Source organism: Podarcis tiliguerta (genome assembly GCF_965153285.1).
Source record: "Podarcis tiliguerta genome assembly, chromosome: 1".
Taxonomy (NCBI): Eukaryota; Metazoa; Chordata; class Lepidosauria; order Squamata; family Lacertidae; genus Podarcis; species Podarcis tiliguerta.
The window spans coordinates 61,534,045-61,556,748 of record NC_139534.1 but is presented as its reverse complement, the minus strand read 5'-3'; the positions used below and the strand labels follow the sequence as shown (position 1 = coordinate 61,556,748).

Genomic DNA, 22,704 nt, shown 5'->3' with positions numbered 1-22,704 from the left:
ACATCTTGATGCTCTGCCCACTCTGCAACTTGGAAGGAGTACCCACACCTTCCACGTTTTTTTAGAAGCTCGGGTCCTGGCAGTCCTTGCTTGGTACACAGTGGGCAACTTTGCTAACACTAAGAAGGTCTGACTCTTGTCAATGCTTGGATAGAAGACTGTCAGGGAACTAGATAAGGCATCTCAAGAACTATGGTGGAAGAAGGGTGAGATAATAAATATAATAAAATAATTAAGTTAACAACAACAACATGTCATATAGAGTACTGCCTAAAGGAAACCAGTTCTGCCAAGATTCACAGATGACCTGACACATACTGGCAAATCTTCTTGACCTCCTGTGCCCCCTTTTAAACTTTCACTTTGTTCTCACAAGCAGCAAAAGAAGAGGTAAAACTCTTTATAGACTGTACTTCCTTTAGGCTGCAGTTATGGGTTCACATAATTGAATGCTCATCCATACAAAAAAATAAAATAAAAGCCAAGCAAAAATAAAACCCACTCAAACTCCAGAGGGTACCGTATATCTCCTCCTCAGCAAGCCAATAACTCGTATCAGAATTTGATGCCATCTTTTTAATATTTACAAAGTGAAGAGCAAATAAGATTTTATTATGGGAGTCTGTCAATATGGGATCAAAAAGGAAGGGAAAGTCTGAAATTGAAACAGCTCCAACTCCTTGAGCTGGCACACCACACATATGAGGAAAAGGGCTCTCCCAGCCACAGCTGCCACTAGAGCACCAAGGAACAAGTGGTCCAGCAACAACCTGCAAAATGCAAATGCCTTTCTTCAAGAGTAGTGTAACCATATCCAGGACAAGTCGCACACCTAATTCCAGATAACTCATTCTCAGCACCTCCATATTACCTTGATTGAGCTTCAGTTTGTTCACTCATATCCTGCCAATTTCCCCCTTGAAACACCCATTTAGGAATCTTATTATCTCACTGGATACCACCGATATTATGACACCTTATTCCACAACCTCCGATATTATGACACCTTATTCCACAACCTATCTCAACAGTTTCACATAGATCTTGGATAGAGAATAAGATGGATCCCTGAGGTACACTGCAAGACAACTCCCATGGAGTAGAACAGTCATTCCTAGGAGCATTTTTAAGGCTGTGAGATGCCAGTGGGCTGAGTGTGTTTTCTTCATTCTCTTCTTAATTGAAGGGTTTATATTCCGAGACCTGGGACAATTTTATCCTTCATTCCCCTCTCTCAAAAAAGACCTAGTTATCCCCAGCCCCACTCACTGCATCTTTCCTGAAGCAAAAGAATGTAACTTCCTATTGCCAACCTAGCCACCTTCACAGTAGGATACAGTAGGATACTACAGTTGATGGTACTGAAAATCACTGAGAGGTCCAGAAGAATCAACAGAGTCATGTACAGCCTGTCTGTCCTTCAACAAAGATCATCACCTGCATGACTAAGGCATTTGTCACCCCCTGAAATTCTAATAATATGGAAAATAAGGCCAATAGCTACTTATGTACTTTGTTTCGTGGTAAAACTGTCCCTGTAAAAAATGTATTTGCTTGGAGTAAATTTCTATCAAATTCAATGGGATTTGCTTCTAATGAACTTAGAATCTTGACTGCATCCATTAAAACCCAATTTGGGCATGGGTAAAGGCTGCACAGATCCTGGGTAAAGGACAGATCCTGAAGCTGAGGCTCCAATACTTTGGCCACCTCATGAGAAGAGAAGACTCCTTGGAAAAGACCCTGATGTTGGGAAAGATGGAGGGCACAAGGAGAAGGGGACAACACAGGACAAGATGGTTGGACAGTGTTCGTGAAGCTACCAGCATGAGTTTGACCAAACTGCGGGAGGCAGTGGAAGACAGGAGTGCCTGGCGTGCTCTGGTCCATGGGGTCACGAAGAGTCGGACACGACCAAACAACTAAACAACAACAACAAAGGCTGCACACAAGCAGGGTGAGTGGGAAGAAACATGGCAAGCTCTCTTCTCCATTCTGCGTCATTATATCTAACTGGTTTAGAACCCCCATTTGCAGGGTTCTAAATTACATGGGGAGCCCCCAGAAGTGAGGAGCATCCACACTTCAGACATTGCCACCCAAAACATAGAGAATATGTGGGAATAGTGATGCAGGCACTGAATCTTAACATAGTTGTCCAAATTCACTCCACTTACATAAAGCCTTTATTTGGGAGCACAACAAATAGAGCTTCAACAATTTTAGAAATGCCACCAAAATCTGAGAAAGAAGGCAGGCAGGCAGGCAGGAAGGCAGGAGCCAATTTGCAAGGAAAGCTCTCAGTTCATCATCAAAACCTTAGTTCATAATTACTAAAGCACCACAAACTCATTTGTATAACATGCTAGTACAGCTAGCACACAAGTGTATAGGATGGGCAACAGTTACCATATTTACTCGAGTCTAATGTGCCATCGAATCTAATGTGCACCTCAATTTTCAGAACCTTGAAACAAAACAAAACAAAATTGCGGGCAAATGTAAATGTGCCATCAAATCTAATGCGCACCTTAATTTTTGCAACCAGATTTGGCTAAAAAAAGGTGATCATTAGATTTGAGTAAATAGGGTACATGAATGCAACACCACAAAATATTACATTTGTGTTCCAAACAAGAAAGAAGAGATGAAAATAAAATAAAATGCAGAAGTATTCCTAGATTAAAAAGACATTTTATAAATGGTTGAAGCACATGCAATGTTAATTTCATGCAAAATATCACACATAGCAAATTAAGGAAGACTTTGTTTCATTTGAATAATAAACCTGAATTTTTGTGCTTTTGTCTTCCCATCTGATCTGTTATCTAAGCACACATGTTTCCTGGTGTGTTATTGCAAACACAAAAGCACATCCTTTTTGTTCATTACTGTTAATTACAGTGCAAACCTCCCATAATTAACTATGCTATAGTGTAATTCAGTGCAATATAAACCATCTCTTGCTCATCCCTTTATGTGCAATTTGTTGTTGTCAGCATTTTCAAAGATGTTTCCTCATAATACAATTTTACAAATATGATCATTAGATTATTGCATTACTTCATGCATCCTCCCCCTGCTGAACACATATTCTACAAGTCCAGTTTTGGGAAACAACAGCAGAACCCATTTGACCTCTGCCTTATACAGCAACAAAGGGGCAATTGTCTTACTACAGCAGTCTAATTTAATTATACATGCATGGAATTCTTACACTGCATTATTAAGAATTTCTTCCCCCAGCTTTTGCCACACTCGCCATACTATGGAAAGGCTGTATGCAAATTTTTTGCACCCTTTTGCTCAGTGCCCTATTCCTGCTTTTAAAACCAGGAGGCCATAATCCTCCTTTTGTGACATCAATCATTTTCAGCAAGCCTGATGTGCCAGCTCTGGAGGCTCCTCAGGACAAGCTTTGCTTCCCCTGCTTTGAATGAGAATCAGCACAGTCATCACCCAGCCCTTTGAAATGCATCCTCAGTATGTTTTGCCAGGTCAGTTTTGCATACCCATGACCAGATGTCACCAGCTTCCACTGATAGCAAAGACACAGCATCTGGGCTTCCTTGCAGAAAGCCAGCAGGGTCTTGTCTGTAAACATTCTTTGCTTCACAGTCATTAAGAACTGCATCATTTAGGGTGGTGTGGAGGCTGAAGAAAGCTATTCAAAGTTCAGACAGCACATGAAAGTTCTCTTTTCATGACAACCTTTGCAAGGCTGCTATGAGCAGAAGCCAGCACTTGCCTCCCAATTCCTTCGCCTTTGATCTTCAACAATATCATGTATTTCTGCAAATAGCAGGTAGACAGTGAGTATCCCTGAGAGGGTACAAGGGTTAGGGCCTCATTTCTTCTAGTTGAGCAAAGGAGGAGGGAATATGAGTGGTTGTGAAGATCTACCAAGAAGCAAATGGGCTATGGAAGCTATGATGAGCTCTTGTGATTGTTGATACACTTGGCCAAATTATCTTTCAAAGAGGTGGCAAGCTCATTCCATGCAATGCAATGCTGTGGTATAATTCCTCAAAGTACTGCTCTATTTTCAGAAGGCCTAAACAGCTTTATTGAATTACCTGTCACATAACAATGTTATACAATATAAAGCCTCCAACAACTGAATTTTCATATTCTTTCCCACCCAAAGCTTACTGTCTCACTTCCAGGAACATAGAAGTGATAGACACAAACTATGCTGCCTGGCTGCATAACTCTGAATCATTCCAACTCTGGTTAGGAATGAAGATGCCGGTGTTTATCATTCCCAAGTATATCAAGGTGAGTATGGGGAACAGAAAAAACAACAACATTCAGTTCCTGTGCATGTTTTCTCAGAAGGAAGTCTCATTTACTTCAAAGGGACTTGTTCCCAAGTAAGAGTGTATAAGTCTGCTGCAGCTATTCTTTAGGCTTTTAGATCTTCTTCTCTGTATCACTGCAGTGTGTGCATGAATGGAAAGACTAGAGGGTCATCTATAATTAGATGTAAAATCATGGAGAACAATCCTAGCCCTAGATGATTTCCTCAAAGATCTGCAAAGGCAGAGAGCATGAAACCTCTGAACACACACACACACACACAAACACACACACTTGCTCACCCCCCCCCCCAATCTCTCTCACTCTCTAATCACTTAGGAGGAAGATAGGAAGATTAGCAAGGGGAGGGGGAGGGGAAATTGCAGCTAACCCTTGGGAAGCATAATACCACACTCTGTGGTTTACATTCGAAGGCTGCAATCCTATGCTTGCTCACTCGGTTGCAAATCCTGTGCTGCTAAACTCAGTAGGACTTACTTTTGAGAAAACATGCATAGGATTAGTCTGAAATGTAGCTATATTTGCAATAACATACACTTTTTGTAGATGGCAGTTGGGCAGAGTGAAAGACCTCTCATGGTACAAGGCAAAAACTGTGGTAACAGAGTAAGACTGAATCTAGGGCCTCTTAGATGCCCCCAGCCAAGAGTGGATGGCAAGAGATCACCTCTGGACACAACATTCAGTATTTTTATTGGTGTACCCATGATGCTGCAATCATTTTGGCGAGAGTTCCCCCCCCCCCCGGCTCCTTATTCATGTCAAGATATATTTCACAGTGAATCAGGTGTTTGGGTTGTTTTTTTTTAAACTCAGCATTGTGAAGAATAAAGGTGAACGGATGCTTGAAGCTACTGCAGTACATACAGGGAGGAGGAGGATTTTTAAATAAAAATAAATAAAAAGTCGCTTTCCCATTTAAAGCAATGCCATTTTCATAACCATTCCTATCTAAAAGTGGTTGCTATGGGGTTTGAGAGGGAGGATGAAAAAGAATTGGAGGGGAGATTCACAATCAATCATTGAAGAAAAGCTTGGCCCCTTTCAGAGAAAGATCTGGATTTCAACTCAGTCCCTAAGAAAATTGCGGGGACTGCAGAGCTGCTGCCATGCAGGGCAGCAAGAACACAGACAGCAGCTGGGGATGGAAACGCCTATTAAATCCTTTAGACAACAGATGGGCAAAGCTCGGCTGTCTTTTTTAAAAAGCAAAACACAATGCACCATGTTTTATTGTCCCACCATGATGAACAACACTTAATATCAACAAGGAGCAAAGGAGAGCATTTTGGTGTGTGTGTGTGTGTGTGTGTGTGTGTGTGTGTAATCACACACACATATACTCTGCTCTAAAAATGCTAAGCTGAAGAGTCTTAAATTCACTTCTAGGGTTGCCCATTGAAATCTTGTGGCAAGACAAGATTGCCCACCGCACCTGTTACCAAAACGCCAAAAGGGGATACAAATCAGGAAAGTCTGGTGGACAGAGATTTAACATTTCTGCAATGGTCGCTTCTTTGCAATTACTGTTTCCCTGCCCTTGAAGTGAATCCACCAAAGCAGGCAACCAGTGAGTCCCAATCTTGAATGCACTGAAGGGATCTAATTATGTCACGTAGGGCAAAAGCACCTGCTCCCTGCTAATGCCTCGCACTACATTTCCTCCTTTTAATATTTCTTGCTATTGTTCCTTTCAGGCAACAACAACAAACCTCTGGCTGCTGGACATGGATTCTTAAATCAGCAGTGAAATATATAGTAAGATTAAAAGAAAACAGCATAGACAGGGCAGGCTTTTTGGATTATGGCTTTTTTTGTTTCTTTGCTCCTGAATACTTTTTCTGCTTTGACAGTGCCAGGGACACTTTCCAAATAACCAGCAAAGGCAGTATCATACATTCACATAGTCTCTTCCCCCTCCTGGCCCCCAAACCACCGCACCTCCACCAACTGCACCTTAAGGACTACACCCTTTTCAATCATGATGTCATAAAACACTGCTGGTGACTTCCAGCTTCCTCCCCCTCTTCTTCGTTGTCCGTTATGTGCCTCCCAATTCAACTGAATTCTAGTTTTAAAAAAGGAAAGGAAAGGAAAGGAAAGTGGTGCACTGAATCAAAGCAAAATTCACCAGCCGCTGAGCATCTTTCCTTCGCGTCCCCCCCTCCACTCAATCAGCCCCTCCCCACACGCACTTTGACTGTCATCAGAACACCACCCCTTTCCAGGAGTGATCCACACAAAGCAACCTGGACTTGTTAAAACAAGATATAAATCACGAAAACAAAACGCACACACACCCGGAGCCAGAGCAAAAAAGAACCACCTTAAAGTCAAGCTATTATTTATCAGATGCCACAGCAAAAGACAAGGAATGGCCAGAGAGCCTAGACTCTCCCATCTCCATAATCTCAGCGACTGCTGCCTTATCCCTAGGGCTGCTCCTGCTGCATAAGAACCAACCTGTCTGTCCTTTGCCCAGGGTTTTCTCCAAGCGGTACGGTCCAACATATTGTGCGTGCTGAGCTCCGCTGCCTTCTTTGCCAGTTGATGTCATTTCTACCTGGCTCTGTAATTCTGCGAGGTTATGCCTTGTGTTGTGGTTGGGGAATCTCTGGGCTCTTTTTCACCGCAGCTCTTTAAATTCCCACTTTGCCGCTGTGCAAGCAAAGCACCCAGTCTCTCTCTCTCTCTGACTCTTTTGCTGATCTTATCCACTTGGCTGAAGATTCACTCTTCCTTCCCCCCTCCCTTTCTTTCTTTTCCTTTTTGTTTCCTTCTCTCTGCCTAGGATGCTGATGCACAGGAGGACTTATTAACCAGTGTTTGGGGAGGGAGGAAATCTAAGATCCAAGCATAAGAAGCATGGTGCTGGTCATCAGCACTCCGCACGCCTTAGTTCTCTCTAGGAGCTGTTCGGGGAGAGCTGGAGCAGCGGAAGAGCTGGGGCCCACGGCTCCGACTGACATTACAGGCAGCCAATCCCTGACAACACCTCAGCCTCTCCCCCCCCCCCCTTCCATCCACTACCTTTTCTTTTCCATCAGCATCAGCATCAGTTGCTGCCTCTGCCTGCTACGGAGCATCATAACCAATGGCAACAGCAATAAAACTGTGAGGGGATTCGTCTCCCGATAAGGTCAGTAGTTAGTCAGAATTCAAAACTGCCCTGTTTTAAACTTTGCATGCATGGGTAGATGACAAAAAGAGCTACATAGTCTGTATCCGCTGCACTGAAGCAAGTTAAGCAAACAAAAACTCTGCAGTTCAGTCACTCAAGTCCATCTTGCAAATAATCCTGAGACTGTGGAATAAAAATCACACACACAAAGAAAATCCAGCAAAGGAGATCAAAGAAAAAACGAAGTCCAAGAGAGCTTGTTTGTATTTATTTATTTGAGTGACAAGATGCCCTTAAAATGAAGAAATTGTGCACATGTGCATACACACATGAACACACAACACTAATCAGAATCAAAGATAGCTTGGTTATCATAACATGATGAATGCTAGGGTTAATGTTAAGGTTAATATAGAAAATTAAAGGTGCCCAAGCAAAATGCAGTTAAGGAACAAAAAGATATTAAAATGACATGGGAGCAACATGACTTACTGCCTCACTCAAAGTAACTAACTAAATATGATGACACCACAGCCCTTCTGTTAGAATGCAAGTTCTGCTGAACAGGTATAAAGTGGGTGAGGGGAGGATTTGAAGTGGAGGGCAGACAGTAGGTGCTGCTGAATTTTACTTCTGCCCAACCCATTGCATCCTGAAATCTCCCTGTAGCTGCTTCTCTCTCAGTGGAGAATGGTCAGGAGAAAAACAGCTGGGGAAGGGGTGTTGGTAGGGAAAGTTCAAGCAGGCAAAATAAAATCCAGCAACCTCTTCAGTCCATCCCTTGGTCCACATGAATTCCCCCCCCCCCACCATATATCTTCCTGATGGCCACTTTTGTTTTCAAACAATGGGCTGGTACCATCACACCAACACTATACCTTTACATACCTCGCCTTTTTAGAGCTTACTGGCAAAAAATGGCCATTCGGATCTTGTGGAGGTAGCTTGCTGAGACTTTTGAGCATGAGACAGGGCATGTGCTTTACGGTAATGCTCTCAGAATCACAGAGCTTTTATTGGTATGTTGTGAACTTTAAGAGGCAATCTCGTTGAGCAGCCTGATTATGGAGAGCAGGATGGAGATGGACAGACAGATATTAAAGTTTCCTTTCCAGACTCAATCACTCTATCCATCTTCATCCTGCTTCCCACATTCAGGCAGCTCAAAGAGATTGCCACTTATAGTTTACAACATTCCAAAAGTGTGCCACCAAAAACGTATAAACACATTCCCAAATAATTAAAGCAAGTCAGCAGTACCACAGACTGGCTATAGATAAACACAGAAATAAAAGCACCTTACTTCCATGATCTTAGTCTTTGAGGAGAAAATTGCTTTCTAATCCCAAATATACTCCAGGATACCTTAAATAGTGTATTATCCCACATAGCATGGATGCACCTTAAGATCTTCCTCTGAGATCTTGTTTGCCACAATTACAGTGGAGGGTTCTGCTAGGACATGGCCTTCTTAGCTTTGACACCAAGGCTATGGAAATAACCTCCTGAGGTTTGCTGATTTTTAGGTGTTGGCCTAAATCTTAGATACTAATGTGGTGCGCCCTCCCCCTCCCCGAAACTGTCATAGAATTTGAAGGGACTCCGAGAGTCCTCTAATCCAGCTCCCTGCAATGCAGTAAATATTTTGCCCAACATGGGGCTTGAACCCCCAAGTCTTATACTCTACCAGCTGAGCTATTCAACCCCCAGCTAAAGAATCCTAGAATGGTCAAATAGGAAGGGACCCCAAGGGCCATCTAGTCTAACCTCATTGCAAAGCAGGAATCACATAGGTTGGCATTTTCTGGATTTCCTATTCCCACTGCTTGTTTCCAGCTGAGGAATCTAATTAGTTTCCTGTTTTGATCTGCTGTTCATTGCAATATATCTCTATCTCTATCTCTATATCATCTATATCTTGGCTTTGATTGTTTAATTTTGTATTATGGTTTTTGCATATTTGGTTTCCACCTTCTAGATCTGTTTAGCCTAAAAGACAGGATGCAAATGTGTAATAAAAACAGAAACAGTGGTACCTCAGGTTAAGAACTTAATTTGTTCCGGAGGTCCGTTCTTAACCTGAAACTGTTCTTAACCTGAGGTACCACTTTAGCTGATGGGGCCTCCCGCTGCCACCGTACCACTGCCACGCAATTTCTGTTCTCATCCTGAAGCAAAGTTCTTAACCCGAGGTACTATTTCTGGGTTAGCGGAGTCTGTAACCTGAAGCGTCTGTAACCTGAGGTATCACTGTAAATTAAATATGGTGCATCAGTCAGGTCTAAAATTTGAAGGCAATATTTACTCCATAGGCCTCTCTCTTTGGGAAAGGATTTTACTCCATGATGTTAGTACTGCAGGCTACCTTTTCAATACATCTTTTCTGGCTGTGGCCAGCTGTGATACCACTCATTAAAAAAAGGGTAGTAACTTTTGATGGTATGCATGTGATTAGTTAGAAAACAGGTTGCCTGTATCATGTTGCCAAGTGGAAAGAAGAATATTATCAGCCTTGTGGTGTGTAGTAACATGGTCATGCAGATCAACTCAGCTAAAGGTATTGTAATTCAAGAATTGCTTCTTATTCAAGATTTCTTTACGAGTCTTCTGATCCCAACTAATAGTATTATGTAACCATCCGGCAGCTGGTATCAGTTGCATGGAAAGCTCTGTGCTGGCACTTTTAATATTTGGTAGGTGTTTTATTTAGATATTCTGTAATACTGAGCTCAGTTTTAGAGTTCAGTACACAACAAAGATCTGGAACGCAGGTGGCGCTGTGGGTTAAACCACAGAGCCTAGGATTTGCCAATCAGAAGGTCGGCGGTTCAAATCCCCGCGGCGGGGTGAGCTCCCGTTGCTCAGTCCCTGCTCCTGCCAACCTAGCAGTTCGAAAGCACATCAAAGTGCAAGTAGATAAATAGGTACCGCTCCGGCGGGAAGGCAAACAGTGTTTCCGTGTGCTGCTCTGGTTCGCCAGAAGCGGCTTAGTCATGCTGGCCACATGACCCAGAAGCCGTACGCTGGCTCCCTCGGCCAATAAAGCGAGATGAGCACCGCAACCCCAGAGTCAGTCATGACTGGACCTAATGGTCAGGGGTCCCTTTACCTTTACCTTACACAACAAAGATGCAGCAATCATACTAGATCTGATTCTTTGGTGAGAACCCAGAGCAGCATTATCATCATCACCACCATCATCATTGTTTACAGAGCTTGATATGTAACTGTTACTGAGATGCTACAGTAATCAAGCTATATTTCCATGGCTAGATTGTATTTTCAAATAGTACAGTACATCTGACGATCTTTGCAAGGATGCAAAAGGTGTCAGATACATCTCTAGAATGAGCATCGTAATCAAGGTCAATGATGTGCTGTTTCAAGAAATCACATAAACAGTCCAAACAAATATTAGTTTCAAAGGGTTTCATGAGTCATCACGCAATACAATGTCTCTTCGCTGTCATGTGGCAAGAAATGCCTGACTTAATAATGGTTACTTTTCTTTTCAATACTGAAAAGAAAAATCCTTTCTCAAATGAGGATGTCTTTGAGATTCTCTGCATACCAGTGGGTAGGATTTCACAGATACCATATCATCACTGACTTTCCTTGGCCAACATGCCTCCTTCATTTGAGGTTAGTCTGACGGCTGTATGAAACAGGGTGGCATTTTAGTGGTAGCATTGTGGAACTCCATTTCAAAGAGGCTTGCCACATCCAGTATCTTGCACTTTCTAGAAGGGCTATTCAGCCTTTTTTATTCCTCCAATCCCTTAGATTTTATTTATCTTGATTTTGTGATATTAATATCAAAGTGGATTTCTCATCTTTTAAAATATTTAAGATACCCTGCGATTAAATGGCAGATTATGCATTTTTAAGAATAAATTTTAGAAGCCTGTTTTATTTTCATAATAAAGCAGGCTTCTACACCATCCCTTTAATAGTCACCTGTGAGAAAAAGGAATTGTCTCCAGCAAAGCACATAGGAAAGTTTAGGTATATCGGGTGGCAATGTACGATGTACAGGTATAACTTCTTGACTATGTACAGGTATAACTGTTTTTAGATTTTAATTGAGTATCAATTAAAATCTCATATGTAGGGTAATGGGTATTTTAATTACTTAGAATGTCATTGTTAATTAGTTTTATTTCAGGCATAGTCTCTTTAATTGTTCCTTTGCAGGAAGAGAATGTTAATAATTTGTCAAATTGTAGAGGCTTGCCTCTTTAATGTTCTTTTTTAAGAATGGGCTTTATACTTCCATGTTAAATATATCTATGTTATATTGCGTTTGATATAGCATTTTAGGGTACAGTCATATCCTGAAGAATTTCTGCCTGTGGGGCTGTTGGATTTGGCAGAAGCCCTGTTACATTGGCAGAATGCCAGATACCCAGCACCATGAAACTCCTGACATGTTGGCAAAATGGCTAAGATGGGGTGAAGGCATGATGGTGGACAAGGGCAGCACAGGGGAGGGGATAGGCATGCCATAACTTGTACCCCTTAAAAATATGGCCACATCACCACTGATGGCCCAAGTTTGCACAAGTCCCAAATCCGTCACAAAGAATGACCATCCCATTGACGTCAATAGGAGGATTAAGAAAAAAGCTGCCTCCACATCAATGACTGATGGGTCTAATGAAACTCAGGACCCAATCACAAAATTTTACAAAGGGAGGCCATAATTTCATACAATGGCACAGGTAGGAGAGCCTCTCTTGGGCCTCATGTTATATACACTTAGAACTAAAAGGGGGGACATTGATCATGGATACTATGGAGAAAAGTCACTTAGCATCATAACACACAAAAGAACTTGACCCCACTGCTAACATGTCTCTGCTGTGACTCCACCTCTCATTGGCTCTTAACTCTAGCTACTGATGATCTCCCCTGCCACCCACAAGGGGCACTAGCCACCATTGGCTAAATTAATGAATCATGCAGCACCCCTCCTGATTGGAATTGGTGTAGAGAGCCCCTCCCAATCATTTTTTTTGTGAGGCATTATACTCTAGATTCAACCCCTGCCTGCAAAACATAAGCTGTTATATCAGAAAAGGACACACCATAGGCAGCCTCTGGAATTTATGTGCTTCTGGAATCTATGTTTGGCTGTTGAGCTGGGAATAGAGGCGGAGAGGAAACCTATTACTGCATGTACTATGGTGATGTGGTTAGGAACTGTTCTATGTAGGTTCTAGTCCTGAGAGTTCCCTCTCTTTTGCCCTGTCATACAAACATACAAGTAATGGCCCATACGCATCTGTCTCCTGGTTAGGGTTTGGATTCCCACCTTCTCTCTCCCAATTCTATGTCCTATGAAATGAGCCACTAGTGTTGCTGCTATCAGTCTATGCCTGATCTTTGTGTGTCATGCTCACAACCTTTGGGCCCTTAGCAAAAGAGCCTTTCCTGTCTGGCTGGGTCTTGAACCCTTGTCCTGGAGTAGACTGCATGAACTCTCTGCAAGTGTGCCCTGTGTTGTGTGTCTTCTCCTTTCCCTATGTTTTGTTAATTGTGCTCATAAAACAGTAGTTGTGAGGAGCCCAAACAAATTCAAACCCCTGCCTGGAAGAATGTGGAGAGCCAAGCAACAGAGTGATTATTGCTGGCTGTGCCACTGGAGCTAATGGAGTAGGCACACTATGGCACTGTCTTGTTTGTTGTGTGAATGGTGATCCAGGTGATCCAGCTGCCATGAGTTCAATGGCTGACCCTCTGTATGGGCAGCACTTGTCAGACCCTGAGTGAGTGATGGTGTTTCTAGGGACACTGTGGATGTGTCATTTTTACATTGTTCTTATATTATGTGCCTGTGTGTTGCCCCTTCCCTGCAGTTGTGGGCTGAGCTAACATGGGTTATGTGTAATGTGTCCTGGCATAATGCAACTATAAGTGTGCTTTCAATGTTGCATTTCTCCAAGCATATGAAAGACCAAATATAATAATGTTCATACATAATGAGAAATGCTGTGGCTGTCCACAGACTAGTTTCGGTTCATACTTTTGTTTCTAACTGATGAAAGTCTTTCCAATAACTTTACTAATAATGAAAAACTTTTGAGAATCCACTTATTCATAATTTTGATCAGTGTTCTGCTATTTGGCTTATTGATGCAAGCATTTTTGGCCTATTTTTTGAGCATGATGAAGAAATGCTTTGGTAGTTCTTGATCACTTAATAATCACACAACTGTTTATTCAATTTTCCCCACACACAGAGCAAAACCCCATTATCAGCTCCCCTTTGATCTGAAACTCACTACTAACTCTTATTTGAATCTAGGTTACGTCCCCTGGTGTGAAGCACTTGCACAATAATTCCCTCAATTATTTGAAGCCTTATTTATCCAAATGTTTTGATGTCCTATAAATAGTTTGAAGAAACAGGAATGTACCATCCCTGGCTGTATTTGATCTTATCATAGGGGACTTGGCGCTAGGACAACCTCCAATCTTTTTCATGTAATGTCTCATTCTCAAAAGGCATGCTTTTGTGGCCAGTTAGCATCTTGGACTGACACATCAAACACAAATTGACTAAGCCCATAAACTGCTTAGTCTACTCATGTACCCTGATCAACTGAGAGATATATACAGATGGAAGAAATTTTCTGCAGGCATAGCTAATGTGAATGCACATATGCACCATCATTACAATGTTCTAGGCTGCATTGAACTTCTACTCCATATAAGGGGTGGGGACCTTTGGACCTCCAAATGTTGCTGAACTACAACTCCCAACACCTTCAGCAAGCCCAGTCAATGATTAGGGATGATGGGAATCACAGTTAAGCAACATCTAGAGCAGTCATCCCCAAACTCGGCCCTCCAGCTGTTTTGGGACTACAGTTTCCATCATCCCTGACCACTGGTCCTGTTAGCTAGGGATTATGGGAGTTGTCCCAAAACAGCTGGAGGAACGAGTTTGGGGATGCCTGATCTAGAGGGACAGGCCTGCTCTAGATGCATCTCTTGGTTCATCATACCAGGGCAGACAGTTGTTGCATGATGTGGAAGGAATCTGTGATAATGTTATGCAGATCATTGCCTCTCATCATGTCAGGTAATTACCTAACAATAGAATCTAATGGAAGGAAATAAGCAAAGGTTCTCTGAAAGTTGCTTGGAGAGATGCCCAGTTTCCCCAGTCCCTCTCTTACTACTATTATCTACTAGTCTCAATAAAGATTATCTTCCACTACACATGGAAACACTTGCTATAAGATTGGGGGTTCTGCTCTGCACACTTTGTACTGTCCATCAGTGCTTCAAGTTTGTGATGCAAAGGTGGCTAGAACAGGACAAGGAAGGCAAATGACTCAGCAGGGAGGAGAAGCAGACAGACGAAACAGGCGACTCATGTATTAACTAGGTAGGTGGTGCCTAATTGGATGGAGGCCCTTGCAGAAATAAAACCCAATTTCCCCACGAGGAGGAGAGGGAAGTTGGTGAAGGACTTTAGAAGATAGTTCTATCTGAGATTGAGGAGTATAGGCTGCACCTCTGCAAGTGTTGGGGTCTCCAGTACTCTGGATGACAGATGCTGGAAAGAGTAGGAAACTCACTAGGAGACCTGACCCTGCTGCAGAGTTTGGTAGGTACTCAGAGGCTGTTCGTCTCCTGTGCCTTAACTAGGAACTTGATGAGACAGGGTGAAGTAACTGCTGCCTGTTCTTACTGTGCCCAAATAAATGTTTTGTTTCACTGTTACCTACTTGCCTGTTCTTTTGTCATAGTAAATGGCATGATGTTGAATTGCTCTCAGCTACCTTGATGGTGACAAAATCAATTGAGCAAAGCTATGGATTTTGAAATATGTTTGTAGTTCTAGACATTTTCTTCCATGATCAAAGAACAGCACTCTGTGGGACCATGGCTTGATTCATCGATACATGTTCATTTATATGAAATAGTAAAATGTCACCAAAATGTTTTCAGAAAACATTTCAAAATGAGAAAAGGGGAGAGACAGAAGGAAACATACACAAAAGAGAAACAAAGGTTGGCCTAGCAAAAGTACTTGGAAAATGAAAAACGTTTTAAGGCTTATTTAATGTGAAAAAAATACCCTTTAAAACCCTAAATATGGCATTCGTGGTCATCATGTTTTTGTGTGTATTTGTACAATGCTGAATCATTCTAGGGCTGCAAACCAACCATAATCCACAGTCAACATCACTGTCATTTATGTCTACATAATAGCCACAACCCCCAAATCTGAATGTTGCTAAGCCAAACAGGCACCTTAATTACTCCCTTGATTGTAGCAAAGTCCCATAAACACCTGTAAGTATTTTGGGATACAGTTATGTTGCACTGCTGATGGCAAACTTTCAGTTTAGTTTTGATGCAGTTTTAAGGTTCAAGATAGAAGAGAAACAATGTATATTTAACCAGCAACAGAGAAATATCATGCTACTCTATTGAATTGAAGAACCTAAGTGAAAAAGCAGAAGGGCAACCCTTTAAGAAGGCCCATCAAAATATATTTCAGAAAAGTGAATACAACCCATAAGGAAGTTATTGAAAAAGTTCCATGTCTTCAGGTTCACAGGCTCCATACAGAAACACTCCAATAATTTCAAATAAAATGATAGCATTCCATGACCTAAATCATGTAGTAAGAGGGGTTCAGGAATCCAATTTTCTAGTAATAATATCCTCCCCAACTCCAATGGGAGGTTGGTCCAAAGGCCTGTTTCAAACCACTTTTTCTCTCTCATGGAGGTTACTCTTCACATATACAGGTTATGGAGTACTGCAATCACAAAACCACCTATAAATTAATAAAGGAAGCAGTTATCTACCCAGGAAAAACTAGGACTGCAACCTCTTCTTGCGCTTGATTCCACACTGTAGCTGGCAGCAGATTTCTGCTTATATCTACTCAGAAGTCAGCACTATTGAGTTCAATGGGATGCATTGCAACACAAGTCACAATTACATATATAAAAAATTCAAGCTAAATTTGGGAAGTATCAGTTGCTAGAAAGAGTACATATACAGCAGCAATGATTTGAAACACATCCTTAATCTGGAGGAGAATCTCCTCTCAAAGCTTTCAAACCCAAAATTCCAGACTTGGACAAGGCCATAACTCACCTAGGTGGGTATGAGAGGCTCAGGGGGTGGTGACAGCCCAGGAGATGGCATTCCCTAAATTGTGAAATAACCTCACCACTTAAGTGCATCTGGCACTGTGATTATGTATTTTCCATAGCACCTCTTGTTTTCCTTGCATTTGTTTTAAAATTATTTTATACTTTACACTTATTTTAATAACATATTTTTAAATTGCTGTAACATACCTTTGGACCTTGTGGTGAAGGGTGGGTAAGAAATCAAAATCATTGCCATCATCACAATCACCACAGTTGAAGGACACAATCCAGCCAGGCAACACTTAGGGACAGCACAAGCAGAACTGGTGGTTGGTTGTAACCTAGGAAGAGTTCTGAGAGCCAGAGAGGCCTGGAGAGTCATATTTGACCCATGGGCTGGAGATTCCCCAACACAAGTCTGGACGCCTCTATGCTATCTTTGCTTGAAGATACTAGTCATCAAGCAAAATGCTGTGATTTGCATTGGCTACAGGAAGGTGCTCCAAAGATGTAGAGAGGTCTCAAGTGGTGTCTGTTATAGAAACTACTCAGGTAAATTTGGGGCTAGAGTTTGAAAACAGCATCGTCATAAACACCATAAATATTCCACTAGAAATGGTTCTACTTATGGGTTTTTTATTGTAATGGTTTTATTTGTTTTTATAACTTTATTATATTGTAATCCACCGTAGGACTTTATGGAAAAGGTTGGGTTAGGAAAGTTCTAACTAACTAACTAACTAACTAACTAACTAACTAACTAACTAGCTAGCTAGCTAACTAATTACAGGAGTCATTGAGGGAGTAGAGGGACATTTTCCCCTCTTGCATTTCACATCAAGAATTAAGGCAGGCAGACTTTTGACCTCGGCCACTGGAATACTCTCTTTCACAGTTAAGTGGAAGCAAATACTTTCTGCTGAGCCTATTTCATATTTAATTATTCCTTAATTTAAGACCATGCATGAACTGTGTGGCAGGAATGAAAGTAGATCAGATGTGCAATATATCAATATTCCTGTAGCTCTAGATGACAGGGCCACCATTTTGTGTTTCAGGAGGGAAGGTAAAGTGATTTCTGTGGAGTTACAACAAAGCTGGAAGGTCTCTAAAAGTAGTGCATTATGAAAGCAAAGTGGTTCCTGAGCACATCACTAGACCTTCCTCATGTTCGCATATATAGGGGAAACATGGACATAACATGAAGACCTCTTGCTTTACCCCTGATGTTGCATCCCACACTGGCCTCCCCCCCCGTCCCCCGTCCCCCTGCATGTGTGCAGTAAGGGTATCTGTGAAGGGACATAGATCTATGTGTGGGCAAGCAGATATTTTTAAATCACAGAATTCTGCAGGAAGGGATATTGGTTTTCACCAGGAGAGTTTAATAAATCTATAAAAGTTGTGGTTTCAATTACAAGTAGACACACATACACACCTCTAAGGATTTCTGCCTTCACAGCATTTTCACGATACTGAATCAAATTGTTCATTTCTTGATATGAAAGTATGTGACTCCCTCTCTTCCCAAAGCTTCCATTAATATTAAAAGCTATTAGATGTAGGCACTAACGGTGTTCTAAACTTCTAGTTAAAACTTCCTGCAGATAAAAGTAACACTGTACTGGTGTTTGTGATTATGCTGCTTCTTTGCCTTTTGCTGCAGAAAGTGTTTTTAAAATTGACATTTGTATTGCACGCTGTGTGCTATTTCACCAGTGGGAATTCCCAAAGCCAGAATTATGTCATTAACACTACCAGTATTTAAAATGTCAGATTTAAGCTGCCTTCTCTGGTGCAAAGCCTGAATACCAGGACCCTAAGGAAAGTTTTATAGCATCGATTAACTGCAACCATTTATACACTGACAAGGAGCTATGTAAAATGTTTACTCTGACTTCTAGATGGGAGCATTGTGCATCATTTTTATAACATGCAAGCCAACAATATTGTACTATGTTATTACAGGTCAGAGTGACAACTTTGCCAGGTAAATCATACATGCTGACATTAGGTAGCTCCAGATAGAGTCATAACTTCTGAGACGTGCGTTGACCGGGGTCACATAAGAGGTGCTTCACTGAGTTTTTCCATTTACTTTCATTCCACAGAGAAAAAGGAAAATTGACTCCAACCCATTTACCAGGAAACAAATCACATGTAAAGACTAGGCACCTGGCTGAAACGTGAATATATTTGTTAATGAGAACTGAGGTAGTCAAGAAGAAGTGCAGCCCAAAATCCATGTTTGGTTATGTGGTAGGTTCCTATAAACTCACCAAAGTGTAAAAATCTCAGGATGAGGTTAGTTATAGCACATCCTTTCTACTTGGCATTTCTGATCAGTTGTGGAAGAGCGGTAAAATTTGTATCGCCTTATGTAACAGATGAGGAACTTCTAGATGTTGTTGAACACCAACTCCCATCAGCCCCAGCCCACATGAGCAATGGTCAGGGTTGATGGGAGCTGGAGTCCAGCAGCATCTGGAGAGCCACAGATGCTTCATTCCACCTTATGTTTAGGCACTACAGATGACAGCTTGCCATATGTTTGTAGCCACATGTAAATTTACATGCGACTAACTTATGCCAAGTAATGATAATATAAAGTCACCTACTGTTACCAGCTTATGGGCCAGTGCAAGGACACGGTGAGTCTGGAGCGATATTAAAAAGTCTGTATATAGCCATGAATATGATTTGAGCAAGATGACATTAGCTCTGCTCAATATCCTGCCATTGATAGCATATTCTGATAGAAAACCCAACACCAGGGGTAAAGCTAAAAACAAAACTCTGCTCCACACTCTACATGCTTTTGCCCTACACAAAAGTAATGCATGCATAGGGCTTAAGTTGGTAGGCATCATTACATCTTGTAGGAGCTGTAAAGAATGCCCACATATCCCAGAACAGTTCTTCTGGGCTATAGAGAGCTGGCTTCAATTTGCAGCTACAGAATTTGTGGGGGCTTCCAACCCTCCTCTGTCTCTGGCTGCAAATAGCAGCTTATTGGGTGCAGAACTGTCATTTGCAATTGGGGATCATGGAGGCTTCAAAGCTCCATCGATGCTGCATCACTGCAAAAAAAAAGGGGGGGAGCCCTTTTGTTATCCCTCTTCCATCACAAACAAGCTCACCGATATGACTTGATTAACTGAGTAAAGTTGCTGAGCTCAACTTTGGATTGCAGCCACAAATTAAATGGAGACTTTCAAAGTATGCCACTAGATGATTGATTGCCATTGTATGCAAAATACAAAAGGCGTGTGATGGTTGCACGTTTTACATCTGGGTGTAGAGGGGTGGCTGGAGCACTGAGATGGGCTAGGAGCAGGGCCAGTGGGAATGAGAGTGCATTATGGATGCATTTCATTTTAAGTTTGAGACTTCTTTTAATTATTGCAGAAATTGTTTCCTTAAATTATATCTTAATTATTAACATTTTAGACTGCCTTTCAGGGCCAAGGCTTTACAAGGTGACTTCCAACATATAAAACATACAATGAATGAATTCATGTAATGTTTTGTTTGCAAGTAAATGGTTTTAATTAGTTTAATTGTTTGTCTAATTATTATTTTGTACTATGGACCACTGTGAGCGTTGTGCTGTACAGGGAAACCACAAGTGTAAGCCTGGCTGGGGAAAGAGTAGAGAGCTGAGGACAGGCTGCTTGTTCTCTGGCATTTTCCATCGGCTTCAGTAGCACATCTCTGTGGTGCAGAAACCTTTGCAGGCAGAGCAATAGACAAAAATATATTTTTCCAAGTCAGACATCACAGCAAGCCACAGTTGTCATAAACTATGATTTGCAAACCTGCTTCAAACAATCATTTCTATTCTGATTTGTGGACAAAAAACATTTTCTTCATTCAGACCATGCCAAAGCATAGCGAAGCTTCACAAACCCTGAGGTGGTATGTTGCCTAAAGTGTACCTCTGAGGGCTGTTGTAAGAATAAATTAAATGAGGACCGGAAAGTTCCTTGGAGATGACAGAAATCCGTAGTAAAAAGACACACCTTTTGCTGTTCATCCAAAGTTCTCATCCATAAATTGCTTTTTTGAACTGATTCAGTAAACTGGCTTCCATTGAATTATGCTGAACAACTCTAGCTTGGCATCTTCCCCCATTTTGATTAATAGTACCAAATAAATTATAGCTTTTTACTGTGCAAACTTTCCACCATTTTACAACTGACTCAGTTGCACTGAGCATAGGCATGTAGCAATGACAGCCAAGACCACAGCACTACTCAGCAAAGGTTCAAGGCCATTTAGTGCCAAATGGCTCCCCACTCCACCTCACCATGGTGGTAAAAAAACAAATAAACCCTAAATAATTTATAACTTGCGGCCCTTTAGTGGTGTGTTAAAACCTGATGGTGAGGCAGGCCACTTCACTTTGGCTAATAATAGGGCTGGCCCTGGCACTGCTATAAAAGGGCATCGTTATTACTCTTCTGTTACAGACAGATACTCACTCTAGCTTATGTTCCTGGAGCATGGAGACAGTCCTTGCTGACTCACAGGGCAAAGGCTGAAGGCCCCAAAATGGGAGGCTTCTCACCTGACACCCCACCCCGACATATGTCAGCACCAAAGCTATTTAATGACAGAGAATGGCTTTTTCTTGGTGAGGGGTGTGTGTGAGGTTACATGTAAACAAATTTTTAAAAAAGCAGGAGGCAAAGAGAATGGTCACAAACCAACAGAGAGAACTGAGGAGAGAACAAGAATGGGGGAAAGGATAAGTGCCATATTTACGTATAAGCTAAACAGGCAATAGCTTAGGGCCCCACTCTCTTGGGGCCCCCCAAAAAATTTAAAGGAAAAAAACTGGATGTACATTTCCAAAATATAAGATAAAAAACAAATAAAATAAAACCTACATACAGCAACAGTGGCAAATGGCTTTAGATACCTGTTAGGTCCATAAATTACCATATATTCAACACACAAAACAGCGACAATTTGTTGTTGACATAGAGCAGCTGGACATATAAAGGGCCCCATTACCCTCAGTAGCTTAGGGCCTCATCAAACCTAAATCCAGCCCTGGAAAGGAAATTGTAAATATATATCTATGCCTTCCCCCTTACCTTTGTCACAAATGTAGAATAGTCAGATTTTTCTTACTGTTGTGAGTCTTCTGACCAGACCTGTAGATCTCCTCAGCACTGCTGCCACATTTGAGTTCTCCTCAGAACTGCTTATTCTCCACACACAGAGCCTCAGCATCTACTCTGTCTCATGTCTTGCAGCAAGGTCTCCACCATTTCAGTGTAGCTGCTTACACTTTTCTCTCAGGAAGACCTATTTGTCACAAAACCTCAGTTTCACCCATGTCTTCTTCATGCCTTCTTCAGCAAATAATTAGTCTACCTCAGCCAGCTGCCCATGCTGGCCATTTTGTTACCTCAGCAACACCTGCTTCTCCTTTCTGCACTTTTCAGTGTTATAAGAGTTCCCGCCCTTTTCAAGTGTTAATCCCAAGCAGGGTTTGAGCTCCTGTAGATGCTAACATGTGGAAAGGCCTACACCTGTGAGCTTCCCTTTCTCACATGGCCTTTTTCCACATGTGGGAATAAGCAGGTGGGCTGAGGAGTCACACAAATGCAGGAGCAGGGCTAGCAGCAGGACTGGATTAAGACACTCTGAGGCCTTTAACTATGCCAAATTTAAGAGGTGCTGTGGCAGTACTCACCCCAAAAGTTTTTATTCTAATGGAAAGGACAATGAAACTAGAAATAATCAAGTATATCTTTGTCATTATCAGAATGATAAGGTCTGTTTTAGAGTCCATATTCCCTGTTTCCTTTATCTTTTAACCAATTATATCAAATTTTGTTTGCTTTTCTAGAGGCCCCTCATAATTGGAGGTCCTGAGCTATAGATTGTGAGTAAATCTGGTACTGGCTAACAGTGTGGCCTCTCTGGCCCTTTAATCACATGAAGGGAGCTAATAAAAGCTGAAAGGTGAAGGCTGATTTCTTGTCTTAAAATGGGGGGCCCCCTCCATTCCACCATTTGCTGAGGCTCTCTAATACTCTTAACACACATTCTGAGCTGTGAGGCAGGTACTTTCTCTGGAGTAATCATTACACTAAATGTTAGTCTAAGTTAGACTAGAATGCT

At 41.7% G+C, this 22,704-nt stretch overlaps 1 protein-coding gene and 1 long non-coding RNA gene across 18 annotated transcripts in view; one reads left to right on the top strand and one right to left on the bottom strand.

Moving 5' to 3' along the window:
- Positions 1-22,002, bottom strand: part of BRSK2 (BR serine/threonine kinase 2) — a 380,957-nt gene extending 358,955 nt beyond the window's left edge. For 5 of the 17 annotated variants that reach the window (XM_083424847.1, XM_083424850.1, XM_083424848.1 and 2 more), the window contains exon 1: positions 6,784-7,339. In XM_083424847.1, the coding sequence (XP_083280973.1) occupies positions 6,784-6,877 (94 nt within the window). In that variant the 5' untranslated portion in view covers positions 6,878-7,339. Of the gene's footprint in view, positions 1-6,646; positions 6,730-6,783; positions 7,341-21,705 lie in introns of those variants that run through there. The other 12 variants (XM_083424835.1, XM_083424845.1, XM_083424838.1 and 9 more) reach the window with 10 other exon arrangements.
- On the top strand, positions 3,391-4,973 carry LOC310670796. Its single transcript, XR_014507633.1, has 3 exons — positions 3,391-3,497; positions 4,148-4,278; positions 4,874-4,973. It is a non-coding gene; the product is annotated as an uncharacterized lncRNA (long non-coding RNA).
- Positions 22,003-22,704: the final 702 nt, after the last annotated feature.